General features: G+C 41.7%; 1 protein-coding gene across 3 annotated transcripts in view; it reads right to left on the reverse strand.

The window, feature by feature from the left end:
- Positions 1–232: 232 nt before the first annotated feature.
- LOC106867258 (acyl-CoA dehydrogenase family member 10) overlaps positions 233–18,218 on the reverse strand; it is a 74,489-nt gene continuing 56,503 nt past the window's right edge. For all 3 annotated transcript variants that reach the window (XM_089346201.1, XM_089346200.1, XM_089346199.1), the window contains 9 exons: positions 14,632–14,798; positions 13,036–13,176; positions 12,425–12,562; positions 9,835–9,925; positions 9,005–9,163; positions 5,449–5,621; positions 4,436–4,579; positions 2,434–2,511; positions 233–987 (listed from right to left, as the gene is read on the reverse strand). In XM_089346201.1, the coding sequence (XP_089202327.1) occupies positions 847–987; positions 2,434–2,511; positions 4,436–4,579; positions 5,449–5,621; positions 9,005–9,163; positions 9,835–9,925; positions 12,425–12,562; positions 13,036–13,176; positions 14,632–14,798 (1,232 nt within the window). In that variant the 3' untranslated portion in view covers positions 233–846. The remainder of the gene's footprint in view (positions 988–2,433; positions 2,512–4,435; positions 4,580–5,448; positions 5,622–9,004; positions 9,164–9,834; positions 9,926–12,424; positions 12,563–13,035; positions 13,177–14,631; positions 14,799–18,218) is intronic.

The following is an 18,218-nucleotide window of genomic DNA, read 5'->3' on the forward strand; positions in this document are numbered from 1 at the left end:
CCTATGGATCACACAAGTTGTAATCCTTTGAAACATATGTAGGAATAAAGTATGCAATTATAACATGCGTTTTCTCCATTCCTTAAATTTCTATATATATATATATATATATATATATATACATACATACATACGCATAAGTATTTATATACTATATATACATACACATATATGTATTTATACATATCATATATATACACCTTTATATTATACAAAAATTGATAAAAGAAGAGGGAATGAACAAGCTTTATTCACAAATCCTAACAATTGTTTCTTTGCATTGGTAACAGCTGTTAGTTGCTGACTTTTTCATATCATACTACTACCTGATGACATGCAGGTACATGATTATTGCTGACTCATATTTATTTATCTAATATTTTACATAATAATATGCTTTGATAGCACCATACAGAAACTTTGATATGCACATTATGCAGTTATTATCCAAATGATATTGTATGTATATATATGATTGACCGTTGACTGAACACTATTCAATTTTTTTTCCTCCGTGTTTTTCTCCTTGTCTCCGTATTCTTTCTGTTGAAGAGCGTAGCTCGAAACGTCAAAGACTTTCCGTATTCCCGAGCGTCATACTAATATATACTTTTGTTATTTACACCACCTGTCCTCGTCTGTTGTTATTATTTGTATATTCTCCCATATATATACATATATATATATAGAGAGACATAATGAATATATATAATATATATGTATATATATATACACACACAGTTGTATTCATACATTTTCACACACATAGATATATATACACACGCACATTGATAAGTGCTATGCAAGTTTTCCCGTTGTTACAGAGATGGCAGTCACCGGTTCCAATCACCGATATTTCTTGCGTTCAAGTTTAGCAACGGTCTGCAAGTGAACTTCATCTGGTCCATCAGCGAGACGGAGGATTCTTGCCCAGGCATACATGGAAGCGAGAGGTAAGTCAGAATTGAGTCCTGCACCACCATGGATCTAAAGACAATGAAAAACAAAGAATTAGTCAGGGCACAAAAACAACAGAAACAAATAGACATTTCCCATGCTAGAAATAGCAGCCAAAGCTTCCCTCAATCACACCCTAACCACAGTCTTTTACTTGTTTTAGTCATTTGACTGTGGCCATGCTGGAGATGAAAAATTGACCCCAGGACTTATATTTTTTTTAAACCTAGTACTTACTGTCAGTCTCTTTTGCTGAAACGCTAAGTTACAGGGACATAAAGACACCAACACAGTTCAGTTCTATATTTAAGATATGAGGAATTATGTACATTATTTACAATTGATGGATATTTGTCCTCATCTTGTTTGTTGTTAACACAACGTTTCGGCTGATATACCCTCCAGCCTTCATCAGGTGTCTTGGGGAAATTTCAAACCTGGGTTCTCATTCACACACACACACACACACACACACATATAGAGTTTATTCTTAAACAAGAATATCGGTGACAGTATCCTCGAATTTTCAGCCAGTTAAGTTATCATCGCACTCAGCTATATAACTATTAAAATACACACATTTATATAATTGCTATACGAGGGTATGCTGGAAAGTTCCTGGCTTTGGGTAAAAGAAAATAGTGGAGGATCAGTTAAATATGATTTTATTCAACATATTCCCCTCTCAGATTTACACATGTACTGCAGCAACCCTTCATTTTGTCTATGCCCTGTAAAAGAACTCGGAAGGTAGGGCCTCCAAATAAGCCTTTTCTCAATACCTTTAAGGCCAGGAACTTTTCAGCCCCCCCCCCCCATAGTATATACATATCTATATAACTTTCTTATATGCAAATATTTATATGACTAATATATAAATAAATCTATGTAATTCTATTATATGCACACACTTCTCTCTGTCTGTCTGTCTGTCTGTCTGTCTGTCTGTCTGTATGTATGTATGTATGTATGTATGTATGTATGTATGTATGTGGACTGGCTCTTGTGCGGGTGGCACATAAAATTCACCATTTTGAGCGTGGTCGTTGCCAGTACCGCCTGACTGGCCTTCGTGCGGGTGACACGTAAAAGCACCCACTACACTCTCTGAGTGGTTGGCGTTAGGAAGGGCATCCAGCTGTAGAAACTCTGCCAAATCAGATTGGAGCCTGGTGTAGCCATCTGGTTTCACCAGTCCTCAGTCAAATCGTCCAACCCATGCTAGCATGGAAAGTGGACGTTAAACGACGACGATGATGATGTATGTATGTATGTATGTATGTATGTATGTATACATATGTATGTATACATATGTATGTATACATATGTATGTATACATATGTGTGTGTGTGTGTGTGTGCCTGTATTACTAGATACCATCATTATATGGATCTCCCTTGTAAGCATTTCCATTATTACATGTCCTGCCATGACCCCAAATATACATTCACCATCCAGTACCTGAACACCACTTACCTGTATTGCTCTGTCGATTACCCTGGCAGCCATGTTGGGGGCAACCACCTTTATCATAGCTATCTCACCTGCTGCAGCCTGGAGAATAAAAGATTAAATACAAATAAATAAATATATATATATATATATATATATATATATATATATACATATATATATATATTTATACAGATATAGGGCAGGGAATCGTCAATTAGTAATAAAATTAATAATTAACAATTTTGCCAAGTAGTTCGTTTTTTCATACTAAACTACTTGGCAAAATTGTTAATTATTAATTTTATTACTAATTGACGATTCCCTGCCCTATATCTGTATATTTTATATATATATATATATATATATATATCTATATATATATATATATATGAAGAATAATAATAAATGGAGCAAAACGCATATAAACAATAAGTTCCTATAAAGGAACTTATTTTTTATATGCGTTTTGCTCCATTTATTATTATTCTTCATATCTACTCAAAATACTTTAACTTGGTATTTCTACCTATAAAACGGGTGTGATATCCTAGTTTTTGTGTGATTTTTGCTACCCATGGTAACTATTAACATATTTGCATTATCAAAGTTTTTTCAACCGAGATAATATTAATATATACATAAATTAATATATATATATATGTATATATATATATATATATATATATATATATATATATATATATATATGTTAAAGTCTGTCATACCAGCCATGATGAAATACCATAAGGTATAGAAAATACGTATTCGCCTTTATATATTCAATCCTTTATATTGAACACTCAATATTTCATCTATTCAATAAGACATATTCCATATATTCAATAAGACATTCAATACTTTATTTCATTGTACCATCCATTTTTATTTTATATTATATATTGTATATTATATTATATATTGTATATTCCATATTCTATATCCCACATTGGTTTTGCAGGAATATAAATAAAACATAAAAAACAGACAGTGTTGGAACTCTTTTAAACAAAATAATATATATATATATATATATATATATATATATATATATATATATATATATATATACATATATATATATATAGATTGGAGCCTGGTGTTGCCATTCGGTTTCACCAGTCCTCAGTCAAATCGTCCAACCCATGCTAGCATGGAAAGCAGACGTTAAACGATGATGATGATGATATATATATTACCCATCAAGAGTACAATAAGGAACAAAGATTTTGTCACAGAAGACCAAATAGGTGTTCCTAGCTAATTTCAGTATGCTGACTTCAAATCTACAATTAGATTTTTTCTATAATGTCTAGAGTTTGTGTGAAATACAAATAACTTGATAAAATTTCTTACCACATCCAGATTTTGGTTTTAACCCTTTTGATACCAACCCAGCTGAAACCACCTCTGGCTCAGTAGTACAAATGTCTTGTTTTCATAAGTTTTGAATTAAAATCTTCCCCCAAACATTAGTCACAATTTATGTTCCTAATACTAGCTTAATGATAACTAAGTTATTTTACTAAATTCTTTGTTATATTTAAAATTAACTGAAAGAAACACAAAGCATCTCAACAGAAATATGGTAACAAAAGGGTTAAAATATATAATAGAGAAACAATTCTTAACCCTTTTGATGCCAACCTGGTTGAAACCACCTCTGGCTCTGAGTACAAATGTCTTGTTTTCATAAGTTTTGAATTAAAATCTTCCACCAAACCTTAGTCACAATTTATGTTCCAAACAGTAGCTTAATGATAACTAAGTTATTTTACTAAATTCTTTTTTATATTTAAAATTAGTTGAAAGAAACACAGAGCATCTCAAAATAAATAGTTGTATGAAAGAGTTAATGCCAGTAATATGAAACTTGCTTTTCAAAGTTAAAGCAATTTTTGTTTGCCAACTATATGCAAATTCTAATGAATAAATATCACTGGGGTACATTGACAACACTGGGGTAGATTGATAGCCCTGGAATAGGTACATTAACAGTGAAAAAGTTACATAAGAGAGAACTTACCTTGTTTCCGACTGTGTCCATCATGTGGGCAGCCTTCAACACCAATAGGCGAGCCTGGTCAATGTCAATACGACTCTCAGCAATGGCTGCTTGGACCAACCCTTGCTCTGAGAGGAGTTTGCCAAATGCAACTCTGTTAGAAGACTGCACAAAAGACACACAGACAGATTAATAAGACAGATATATTTCAATAGATATATACAAATATAAACACATACATACATATACATACATGCTTGTGTAGTAAATATATAGAAATATATACATATACCACTGCATGGCACCCTGGTTAAGTATGTTCTACTATAGCCTTGGGCCGACCAAAGCCTTGTGAGTGGATTTGGAAGACGGAAACTGAAAAAACCTTATTATATATATGTGTGTGTGTGTGTGTGTGTGTGTCTGTTTGTCCCCCCACCATCGCTTCAAAACCAATGTTGGTGTGTTTCTATCCCTGTAACTTAGCAGTTCGGTGAAAAGAGACCAACAGAATAAGAACTAGGCTTACAAAGAATAAGTCCTAGGGTTGATTCATTTGACTAAAAGGTGGTGCTCCAGCATGGCCATACTCAAAATGACAAAAGAATAAAAGAATATGTGTGTGTGTGGTAAGTAGCTTGCTTACAAACCACATGGTTCTGGGTTCAGTCCCACTGCATGGCACCTTAGGTAAGTGTCTTCAGTTTCCATCAACTAAATCCACTCAAAAGACTTTGGTTGGCCTGGGGCAATAATAGACACTTGCCCAAGGTGCCATACAATGGGACTGCACCTGGAATCACGGGGTTGGGAAGCAAGCTTCTTAGCACACACACACATATATATACAACAGGCTTCTTTCAATTTCCGTCTAGCATATCCACTCACAATGATTTGGTTGACCTGAGGCTATAGTAGCAGACACTTACCCAAGGTGCCATGCAGTGGGACTGAACCTAGAATCATGGGGTTGTGAATCAAGATTCCTACCACAAAAAGAGTAAAGACATGCAAAGCTGCCTAAAAAAACTTACCCTGGTTATCATTAGGGACAGAGCCCTCTCTGCCATTCCAATGAGACGCATGCAATGATGAATTCGACCAGGTCCCAATCGCCCTTGTGCAATTTCAAAACCTCGGCCCTCACCGAGAAGGAGGTTTTCCACGGGAACCCTCACGTCCTGAAAAACCAGTTCACCATGTCCCACTGAAAGAGAGGGAAAGAAATTAGGGAAACCATGACATGACAAACAGATCAGTTGTTGATGTCATGGCTAGACAACCTAGGGGTAAATTAGCAACCCTGAGGTACACTAACAGGCCAAAGGTACATTAACAGCCCCGGGGTACATTTACAACTCTGGAGTATGTTAACAGCTCTGCGATACATGAACAGCCCTAGGGTACATCAACAGACCTGGGGTACACTAACAAGCCTGAGGTACATTAACAGCCCTATGGTACATTGACAACCCTGGGGTACATCAATAGCCCTGGGGTACATTAACAGACCAAGGGTACATTAACAGGCCAGGGTACATTAACAAGCCAGGGTACATTAACAGCCTTGAGGAACCCCTAGGTTGTCTAGCCATGACAACCACAAGGTCAGTCTTGATCTGACAGACTAAAGATCAACAACGTTCCAATCATGACCATCCCATCTACTATTCAAATTGCAACATTCAGTGACAGAAGGAGGGAGTCTATCCTAATTGGTTGCTAATTGTTGTTGTTGGCATCCTTTTGTCTCGGGAGACAATGAGGTTGTGCATCAGCATGGTGTCCTCTCGAGTTTTGCGCAGGCCTGGGCTAGATCTAAGAAAATCCCGGGTAGCCCAATCGTCAGGATTCCTCTCTCGACCTTGCTGACGTAATCCAAAGGAGTGCAGAGCATTACGTTTGGCCCCAGCTTGGTTGCAGGAGCTGCCGGAAGAGTGTCGAGTCGAACACTTAAACTGCCTACGGGGCTCCACTCCGGATTTCTTTGAAGGTTGTCTCCTTTCCGTAACCCTGGATAGGGGCCCGTACTGGGTGCTGTCAGCCGGAGCCAGCTGAGCCCGGGACTCGTGTCAAGCAGGGTCGTCACTCCCTGAAGTAGTGAAGAAAATCGCTACCCACTACCTACTGTTGTTAATAACAGCCGTAAAAACCATGACATTGAAACTTGGTACAGTCCCTGGTTCATCCAGCCTTGATATATAGGGTATTTGCAAAGTTACAATACAGTTATTTGTAATAAAGAAATATCTTGGTTAGACTAAAAAGACTTTCAGAAAATATAGTTATTACATCAGAAAATATTGTAACAATATAGACAACCCATTTCATTTACTACACGTATGATAAATGTTCAAATTGTAAGCCATTAGCTTCAATGCATTCTCGGCAACATCAAAGCACACTGTGACAAACTTTGGTTCACAAGTCTGGATCAAGGTTTGCAAAGGCATCAATAATGAACTGCCGAAGATCTTCAATACTTTTTGGCTTCCTTGACTTACAAACTGTTCACAAAATTGAGACCTGTGATCAGGGTCATCCTCAAGAAGTCCGTGAATCAGGCACGGAATGTAAGGTCTCATATTGAGTTTTGTAAGTATTTTACGTGGGATGTTCATTTGGTACCAATTTCTGATCTACCACAGCAAATTTCATAGAGTTGTTTTCAGTATGCCCACTTCAATAGAGTTATTTTCAGCCTAACTGTATAGTAATAATTTTACAGACACCCTGTATATGGAAGATGGACATTAAATAATGATGATATGATCAGTTCAATCTTCGTTACAAGCCACTGGAAAATCCCTCATTAGCTAATAAACACTTTTTTAACACTGTAGGACATCATTTGAAGGATTTTTAGGAGTTATCTCTAGCAAGCACAGTCACAACACCGGTGCCCCTGGACTGGCTCTTGTGCGGGGCCGTCGTAAGATTTTCGAGCGAGATCGTTGCCAGTGCCCCTGGGCTGGCTCTTGTGCGGGTGGCACACAAGATGCACCATTTTGAGCGTGGCCGTTGCCAGTGCCGCCTGGCTGGCCATCGTGGGATTTTCGAGCGAGATCGTTGCCGGTGCCCCTGGACTGGCTCTTGTGCGGGGCCATCGTAGGATTTTCAAGCAAGATCGTTGCCAGTGCCCCTGAAATGGCTCTTGTGTGGGGCCGTCGTAGGATTTTCGAGTGGGATCGTTACCGGTGCCCCTGGACTGGCTCTTGTGCGGGTGGCACATGGGATGCACCATTTTGAGCGTGGCTGTTGCCAGTACCGCTTGACTGGCCTCCGTGCGGGTGACACGTAAAAGTACCCACTACACTCTCTGATTTGTTGGCGTTAGGAAGGGCATCCAGCTGTAGAAACTCTGCCAAATCAGATTGGAGCCTGGTGTAGCCATCTGGTTTCACCAGTCCTCAGTCAAATCGTCCAACTCATGCTAGCATGGAAAGCGGACTTAAACGATGATGATGATGATGATGATGAATATATAGTCTGTTGGCTAATTTATTTCTTGCTACACCACTGGTAGTAATTAAATTTCTTAATTTTTTGCTACCCTTAGACTTATTAAATATAAAATGTTTTTTGACTAATTTCTGAAATATCGGCATTTTTTTTTTTTTTGTATTTGCTGCCAATAAGGTATTCCGTGCATGTGTGGTAATTTTTGAAAAATTAGACATATATGCACAAGTCATGTTCTCTAGGGAGTGCCTCGTGCATGCATGTCGGTCTAGGCTATTCTGCTGATGACAGTTGGCCTCGCAAAATAACTTGTTTTGCTAAAATAACTTGAAACCTGGTTCGGAATATAGATGGTAAATGTTTTTTATTTTTCATTCCTTTTCAAAATTATCCCTAATTTTGTGGTGTAGAGCTTTGGCTGCTCTTTCTAGTGGGTTCGATGTCCTTTTATGGGCATCTCTAATGTGCATTAAATGTACACTGTATTTTATATGTGTATGTATGTAGGTATGTGTGTGTGTTGTGTGTATGTGTATCTTATACGTGTTATGTGTGCATGTGTTTTTTTTGTGGTGTGTGTGTGTTTGTGTGCCTGTGATGAGTGTAATCAGTGATATGTGTGCTTGCATGTGTGTGTGTGTGTGTGGAGGCGCAATGGCCTAGTGGTTAGGGCAGCGGACTCGCGGTCATAGGATCGCGGTTTCGATTCCCAGACCGGGCGTTGTGAGTGTTTATTGAGCGAAAAACACCTAAAAGCTCCACGAGGCTCCGGCAGGGGGATGGTGGTGGCGAACCCTGCTGTACTCTTTCACCACAACTTTCTCTCTCTCTCTTTCTTCCTGTTTCTGTTGTGCCTGTAATTCAAAGGGGTCAGCCCTGTCACACTCTGAGTCACGCTGAATATCCCCCCGAGAACTACGTTAAGGGTACACGTATCTGTGGAGTGCTCAGCCACTTGCACGTTAATTTCACAAGCAGGCTGTTCCGTTGATCGGATCAACTGGAACCCTCGACGTCGTAAGCGACGGAGTGCCAACAACAACAACAAAGTGTGTGTGTGTGTGTTTGTATGATAGTGCTTATGTGAGTCTGTGTGTGTGTGGTCAGAGAAAACCAAAGTGGACATACCTGGGGCATCGTCATAGCCAAACACTGACAAAGGCCGGAGTATGTTGACCCCTTCTGTATCCATAGGAACCAGGATCATACTCTGTTGGGCATGTTTGGGACCTTTGGGGTTTGTCTTGCCCATGAAAATGCAAATACGGCAGCGAGGATCCATGGCTCCTTTAAAAAGACACACAAAAAATTAGAGGGTTCAAAGGTGTTGGGAGTCGGTTATTATTTGGGGGTCAGTGATTGCTAGGGATCAATAGATGTTAGGGATCAGTGGCTCTTAGGAGTCAGCATTTGTCAGAGGTCAGCAATTGTTACGGATCAGCAGTTGTTAAGGGTCAGTGGTTATTAGGGGTTCGCATTCTTATGGGTCAGCAGCTGTAAGGGGCTAGCAGTTGTTAGGGGCCAGTGGTTGTTAGGGGTTGTTGTTGTTAAGCATTGGTTAGGGTTTTCAACTTAATGTTGGGTTTTAAGGTTTAGTGTTGGAGTTTAAGGGTGGTTTTTAGGGATTAGGGTTAAAGTCTTGGGTAATAGGAGAGTTTAAGGCTTAAGTTTGGGCATGCAGGATCAAGATTAAGGGGTCAGTCGAGATAGGGGGGGTATATTAGAGTCGGTTTTGGCACTCAGGTTTTAAGAAACGGGGTTTAAAGTTCAAAATCAGGGTTCAAAGCTAAGGGAGAGTTTGGGGCTAAAAGGAGAGTTTAAGGTTTAAGTTTGGGTGTGCAGGGTCAAGATTAAGGGGTTAGTTGAGGTGGGAGAGACGTGTTAAAACTGGGGTTAAGATTTGCAAGTGAAAGATTAAAGCTAGGTAACAGGGCAAGAGTTAAAGGCCCAACACTTACCTGATGTCCACCACTTGTGTCCATTGATGACAAAATGGTCACCATCTCGTACAATCGAGGACTCAATGTTCGTTGCATCCGACGACGCCACCTGGACAGATAAATACAGCATAGAGGACGCTTTCGGTCAGTTAATGTTAGAAGAAAAAGGTGTCGGTTTATATAACTGTGGTGGTGATGGTGTCGATGGTGGTGACGGTGTCGATGGTGGTGATGGTGTCGATGGTGGTGATGGTGTAATGATAGTAGAGGTGGTGATGGTTTTTGATGGTGTGATGGTAGTGTGGTGGTGATGGTGGTGCTATTGGTGGTCATAGTGTATTGATGGTGGTGGTGGTGGTGGTGGTGGTGGTGGTGGTGGTGGTGGTGATAGCAGTGGTGGTGTTGCTGGCGGTGTCACAGTGGTGGTGAAGGTGCACAGGTAAGTGGTTAGGGTATTCGGTTAATGATCCTAGTAATGCATTGAGTCCTTGAGCAAGACACTTTATTTCCCGTTGCTCCAGTCCACTCAGCCGGTCAAGATGAGTTGTTACCTGTGATTCAAAAGGAGCCAGCCTTGTCATACTCTGTGTCATGGTGAATCTCCCTGAGAATTTACACTAAGGCTATGCATGTCTGTGGAGAATTCAGCCACTTGCATGTTAATTTCCACGAGTAGGCTGTTCTGTTGATCGGATCAACTGGAACGCTTGTCATTGCAAACGACGGAGTGCCAAAACGACAGCGATGACAGAGGGTGCGACGGAGGCGGCAGTGGCAGCAATGGTGGAGGCAGCAATGGTGGAGGCAGCGATGGTGGAGGCAGCGATGGTGGAGGCAGCGATGGTGGAGGCAGCGATGGTGGAGGCAGCGATGGTGGAGGCAGCGATGGTGGAGGCAGCGATGGTGGAGGCAGCGATGGTGGAGGCAGCGATGGTGGAGGCAGCAATGGTGGAGGCAGCAGCAGCGAAGGCAAATATGGAGGCAGCAGAGGTGAAGACAGCAGAGAAGGGGGGGGGGGTAGCGGAGATGTGAGGCGCAAGATGAAATGACAGTCACAATCCCTCGGAAATCAATAATCTATAAATTATTGCGATTTGATCTTCTAAAACTGACGGCTGTGTATTTCGATAATTCATTGAACACTCGTCCTTGGGAGATGAGGAGACTTCAAATTCAATCAACATTCTGGCGTTGCCAAGTCACTATAATCTACATTATCTCAGTGATAGATTGGTGTCTTATCCAGGGGAAGGCTTTACTCTCATCTCAATGCATCAGTGACACAACACTATATTCTTGTACATGACGTTGACAGAGAGAATAGGTTTCAGATCATCTGGGAGAGTGTTAATTTGTGATAGACTGGCATCTTATCCAGGGAGAAATTTATCTCTCACCAGTGTTCCTGTGGCACAACACTATATTCTACATTACCTCAGTTCACACCTAGCTGTGGCAAGGGAGAGATTAGGTACCAAAACATCTGGGAGAGTGTTAATTTGTGATAGACTGGCATCTTATCCAGGGAGAGATTTATCTCTCAGCAGTGTTCCTGTGGCACAACACTATATTCTACATTACCTCAGTTCACACCTAGCTGTGGCAAGGGAGAGAGTAGGTTCCAAAACATCTGGGAGAGTGTTAATTTGTGATAGACTGGCATCTTATCCAGGGAGAGATTTATCTCTCACCAGTGTTCCTGTGGCACAACACTATATTCTACATTACCTCAGTTCACACCTAGCTGTGGCAAGGGAGAGATTAGGTACCAAAACATCTGGGAGAGTGTTAACATGTGATAGACTGATGCCTTATCCAGGAGGAGATTTATCTCTCATCATTTTTATCATAAATTTAAGGTTAAAACACAGGATGGTCACTCAAATCTTGATCACTGCTTTGGACAAATTTTATTGTTTTTTTTCCTAATTTTACATCTTCTTTGCATGTTTACCTGTATGCTGTACTTTATTTCTGTATTCGTAGGTGTGATCTGATTCAAACTGGACTCGCCTGGGGTTTAAACAACAACAGCAATAACAAGGAAGGACACATTAGATAATGTAGTCCAAGATGCACTATGCCTGAATAAAAGACAGGATGGTCACAGCTGGAACATCTTTGATCATAGGTCTGCTGGATCAGAACTGGCCTGGGGCTAAACGACAACAAAGGACACATTAGGTAATGTAGTCCTAGATACACTATGTCTGAATAAAAGGCAGGATGGTCACAGAAGGAACATCTGTGATCATAGGTCTGTCAGGGTCAAGATTGACCTGGGGCTAAACAACAATAAAGAAGGACACATTAGATAAAGTAGCCCTAGATACACTATGTCTGAATAAAAGACAGGATGGTCACAGCTGGAACATCACTGATCATAGATCTGCTGGATCAGGACTGACCTGGGGCTAAACAGATACAACAGCAATAAAGGACACATTAGATAATGTAGTCCTAGATATACTATGCCTGAATAAAAGACAGGATAGTCACAGCTGGAACATCTTTGATCATTGGTCTGCTGGATCAGGACTGACCCGGGGTTAAACAACAACAACAACAACAGCAGCAGCCACATGAAAGGGTGGACCAAATCACTTACCTGGGGTTCGGTCATAGCAAAGCAGGATCTAATTGCTCCATCAAGTAAAGGAGTTAACCATTTCTTCTTCTGGTCCTCAGTCCCATATTTCACCAACACCTCCATGTTTCCTGTGTCAGGAGCCGAACAATTAAACACCTGGTGGGAGACAGATTATAAGGGTCAACAATTTAAGAGCAAGGTAGAGAATTAAAGCAGGGCAGTGTGGTAAGTAGCTTGCTTACGAACCACATGGTTCTGGGTTCAGTCCCACTGCGTGGCACCTTGGGCAAGTGTCTTCTACTATAGCCTCGGGCCAACCAAAGCCTTGTGAGTGGATTTGGTAGACGGAAACTGAAAGAAGCCCGTCGTATATATATATATATATATATATATGTATATATATGTATGTGTGTGTATATGTTTGTGTGTCTGTGTTTGTCCCCCCCCCCCCCCAACATCGCTTGACAACCAATGCTGGTGTGTTTAAGTCCCCGTAAGTTAGCGGTTCAGCAAAAGAGACCGATAGAATAAGTACACACACCCACATACACACCATCTATGCACACACACATACACACACACACACACATGTACACGCGTGCAAAGACACTGACACACATAAACCTTACCTCAGAGGCCAGCTGTGTTGTCCCCATCAATTCACAGAGGAATGTATATTCTACATTGGTCAGTCCAGCCGCATACTGGGCTCCAACATCGATATTTAGGGGCAGAAATAGATTCCACAGACCCTCCTGTTTGGCCTTCACCTATAAACACAGAGAGAAATATGAGAATCAGAGGCATTCGTTCGTTTCTTGCGAACTAATTAACATGTAAGTGGAGATTTATTTATGGTGAATGAGTGGGTGGGTTAAAGTGTTAATGATGGAGGGGCAGTGTTGGTGACCCTCATAACCCATTGAGGGTGGTCAGGTAAGTTAATGTCTACCTTGGAACATTTAAAAGTCAGTGAGGACAAATACAGGAACAATAAAGATGAGGAGAAAATTATAGGCGATTGGCATGGTAGGATTGAGGAAGGATTGGGTGGGACCTTTAAGGTGAAGTAGGGTGAAGAGATGAGGGGCATTGAATGGAAGAAATAGAATGACAATGAGTTCCGAGGAACAGGGGCCATTATGAACAGAGTAGATAAGGTAGAAAGAGGGGACAACACATGAGTATTGGAGGATAACCTCTTGTAGCTTTCCACTATCCCAGATGGTAGAGGGAGCAGTGGGCCTCGTATTCCAGCTCTATAGACTCCATAGTCGATACCAATCCATCTGAGACCACCCCCACTGGTTCTGTAATTCCTGTTCCTTTGTCATTCTATAATAAAGGGTAAAAACCCCTTTGACCATAAATGACCATGGGATTGCACTTAGAAAGTCACCCTCCCAGGCACAAGTCCGGGCAAGGTTATTTATGGAAGACCAGCAGTCACCCATGCACACGGGTCCACACTCTCCATGCCATTAATGTTATCCAAGGGAAAGGCAAAGGGGCCGATACAGCTTGGCACCTGTGACGTCGCAACTCATTTCTACAGCTGAGTGAACTGGAGCAATATGAAATAAAGTGTCTTGCTCAAGAACACAACATGCAGCCCCAGTTCAAGAATCGAACTCATTACCTCATGATTGTGAACCCGACGCTCTAACCACTGAGCCATGCATCTTCACCACTCAATAACAGTATAAAAATATCATGTTACCACACGCTGACTCTCTGCTTCTCTCTCTCTCTCTCTTGCTACCTCCCTTCTCTCCCTTTCATTCATTCTCTCTTCTCCCTCTCTCTCTCTCACTCTTTCCTTTACATCTTCTTCCCTCCCTCTATCTCCCCTCCTCTCTTCTGTTCTCTCATTCATCTCCCTCCCCCTCTCACTCTCTTTCTCTCCTCTCTTCCTTCCATCCCTCCCTCTATCCCTCTCTTCCTTTCTCTCTCTCTCTCTCATGTCACCCACTTTCTTTCCCTCTCCATCCCTCCCTCTACACCTCTCACTCCCTCTCTCCTTCATTTTCTCTTCTTCCATCCCCCTCCCTCTCTCTCTTTCCATTCACTCTTTCTCTCCTCCACTCCTCCTCCCTTTGCCTCTCCTTTTCTTCTCTCTCTCTCTCTCTCTCTCTCTCTCTCTCTCTCTCTCTCTCTCTCATTTCACTCCTCCTCACTCCATCTCTCCCTTACTCCCTCATATCTATAACCCTGATCCCCCTTACCTTCAGCTTCTCCACAGGCTCAAATGGGGTCCATCTCTTGTCTGAGTTAAGATGTTGAAGGAAGACAGGTTCCAGTGGCAAGACATGCTCCGAGATGAACCCCTTCACTTGTTCATAGAGACACTGGACACGGGGTGAAAGGCTGGCCACAAATAAGGGCATTGGTGCTGGAAAGAAGTAAAAAAAAAAAGGGTTCAGTAAAACAAGAGACTTAACTGGGTGTCTGGGGGAGTTTGGTGGGGAAGCATACTCTTTTACTCTTTTACTTGTTTCAGTCATTTGACTGCGGCCATGCTGGAGCACCGCCTTTTAGTCGAGCAAATCGACCCCCAGGACTTATTCTTTGTAAGCCTAGGACTTATTGTATCGGTCTCTTTTTGACAAACCGATGCTGGTGTGTTTACGTCCCCATAACTTAGCGGTTCGGCAAAAGAAAACAATAGAATAAGTACTAGGCTTCCAAAGAATAAGTCCTGGGGTCGATTTGCTCGACTAAAGGCGGTGCTCCAGCATGGCCACAGTCAAAAGACTGAAACAGGTAAAAGAGTAAAAGAGTAAAGAGTATGTGTTCTTTAAACTCAAGTTTGTCTATGGACCAGTATATAGTGAACACAAGCTTGTCCATCAACCCCCATCAACACTGTCACTCCAAGAAATTCCTTCACCTCATCTCTGCAAGAGTCACGCACCATGAAGTCGTGCAAGTATGGACTTTTGGTTGCTTCAACAAATTGATTTGGCAACAGTATCGACTGGTCTTGATAGCCATCAGTCCAAATTCTGTGATTCTGTGTCTTTCACACAAACATCGAAGTCCTCCCTCGAGTGGTGGTGCATCTGCATCAATGCTCACATGCAACCCACTCTCCCCACCAACGTTGAACAGCGTGGTCTGCAGTTCAGTTCTATCACGGGGTGGCCAGTTCAGTTGCATGTCACAAGGAGGGCCCCTTATATGTTCTCTAGCTACTCAGCATTAATCTGTTCAAAAGTTCCCACATTTAATAGAATTATGTTTCCAGGATAAAAACCTTTAGAAATCACCATCGGAATCACTATTACCAAATTAACTTTCGCCATCTTACTTTCTTGGCTGTATTTGAAATTTTGCTCTTGTCTTAAATTTAGAAATTTGCCCCACAAACTGGGAGGTGGTGGTGTAAATCACCATTATCCTCATCATCATCATCATCATTTAACATCCATTTTCCATGCTGGCACAGGTTGGACGGTTTGGTAAGCTGGGGGAGTTACACCAAGTTTCAGTCTGATTTGGCACGGTTTATACAGCTGGATGCTCTTCCTAACACCGAGGATGTCCTTCTTAACGTCACATGCAAATGTGGTCTCACAACCACTTTCTATTGGCCAGTAAAGATAACATGTATACACTATGTCCTATGAAATATGGAGAATTCCAAGAAGTAGCTCACTATTGAAAAGGTAGTTTATGGAAGACCAGCAGTCGCCCATGCATACCAGCCTCCCTTCTGCATGCCACCGATGTTATCCAAGGGAAAGGCAAAGGGGACAATACAGCTAGGCACCAGTGACATCGCAATTCATTTCTACAGCTGAATGAACTGGAGCAACATGAAATAAAGTGTCTTGCTCAGGAATACAACACACAGCCTCATGATTGTGAACCTGACACTATAACCACTGAGCCCGTACCAGAAGGAAACATACACAAAACTGAGCATATTCGGTTGTCATACGCTAAGGGTTAAGAGAATCATTTCTTAAATATATATTCATAAGCACAGGTGTGGTTGTGTGGTAAGAAGCTTTTAAGTACCAGTTATGCACTGGGGGGGGGTTGATGTAATCGACTTAACCCCTTTGTCTGTCTTTGTTTGTCCTCTCTATGTTTAGTCCCTTGTGGGCAATAAAGAAATAAGAAGCTTGCTTCCCAACTATGTGGTTCCGGTTTCAGTCCCACTGCTTTGCACCTTGGACACACACACACACACACACACACATATATATATATACGATGGGCTTCTTTCAGTTTCCGTCTACCAAATCCACTCACAAGGCTTTGGTCGGCCCGAGGCTATAGTAGAAGACACTTGCCCAAGGTGCCCAAGTGTCTTCTACTATAGCTTCAGGCCAACCAAAGCCTTGTGAATGGATTTGGTAGATGGAAACTGAAAGAAACCTGCCGTGTGTGTGAGTGTGTGTGTGTGTGTCCACAACTGTTTGACAACCGATGTTGGTGTGTTTACATCACCGTAACTTAGCAATTCAGCACAAGAGAGACTGATATAATAAGTAGCAGGCTTCAAAAAAAAAAAAAGTACTGGGATCGATTCATTCAACCAAAATTACTTCAAGGCACTGCCCCAGCATGGCCACAGTCTAACGACTGAAACAAGCAAAAGAATAAAAGATACCTTAAATGTGATTAGCCATGTAGCTCCTTGACAACCAGAACTTGCTCCTGGAGACGACCAAAAGTGATCGAGAGTCCTGATGATTTGCTGCGCTTCAGAAGACACACTAAGCTAAGTGAAATGGTAGTCATGGTCAATGCCAGGGACACGTAACAAGATACCCTAAACTCTCTGTTAAATGGCTGGCATTCGGAAGGGCCTCTGGCTGTAGAAAACATGCGGAAACAGACAATGGAGGGTGTTGCAGCTCCTGGCTTTACTAACTCCAGTTAAACCATCTTGACAACCCCACCATGCCAACATGGAGAACAGACGTTAAATGATGAGGATGATGATGACTGGAGAGTGGCTGGCATTTGGAAGGGCATCTTGCTTTAGGCAGCAGAACAAAGGTAATATTGGGACCTGACAAAGCTCTAAGGCTCATCAAACCCTAACCCTAACTATCCAATCCATTTCAATGTGTGGAACATCATCATCATCATCATCATCATCGTTTAACGTCCGCCCTCCATGCTAGCATGGGTTGGACGGTTTGACTGAGGACTGGTGAAACCGGATGGCAACACCAGGCTCCAATCTGATTTGGCAGAGTTTCTACAGCTGGATGCCCTTCCTAACGCCAACCACTCTGAGAGTGTAGTGGGTGCTTTTACGTGCCACCCGCACGAAGGCCAGTCAGGCGGTACTGGCAACGGCCACGCTCAAAATGGTGCATTTTATGTGCCACCCGCACAAGAGCCAGTCCAGGGTCACTGGCAACGATCTCGCTCAAAATGGTGTATTTTATGTGCCACTCGCACAAGAGCCAGTCCAGGGGCACTGGCAACGATCTCGCTCGAAAATCCTATGAAGGCCAGGATTTTCAAGCGAGGTGGATGTTAAATGATGACGACAACAATGATGATGCTGACGATGATGATAATGATGATAATGATGACGATGACGATTATGATGACAATGATGACGTTAAATGCTGACGATAATGATGATTATGATGATGGTGATGATGATGGTTATGACGACTGATGAACACAATGATGATGATGATGATGATGATGAATGATGACAACAAGGATGGAGATGATGACAATGACAACAACGACGACAAAGACAATGATGATGATGATGACAATGATGATATTGGCAGAGGTGACTGACATCGTTATAATTGCTGACTCAATGCTTTCA

The sequence above is a fragment of the Octopus bimaculoides genome, chromosome 30 (genome assembly GCF_046866305.1).
Source record: "Octopus bimaculoides isolate indiv1 chromosome 30, ASM4686630v1, whole genome shotgun sequence".
Lineage (NCBI taxonomy): Eukaryota > Metazoa > Mollusca > Cephalopoda > Octopoda > Octopodidae > Octopus > Octopus bimaculoides.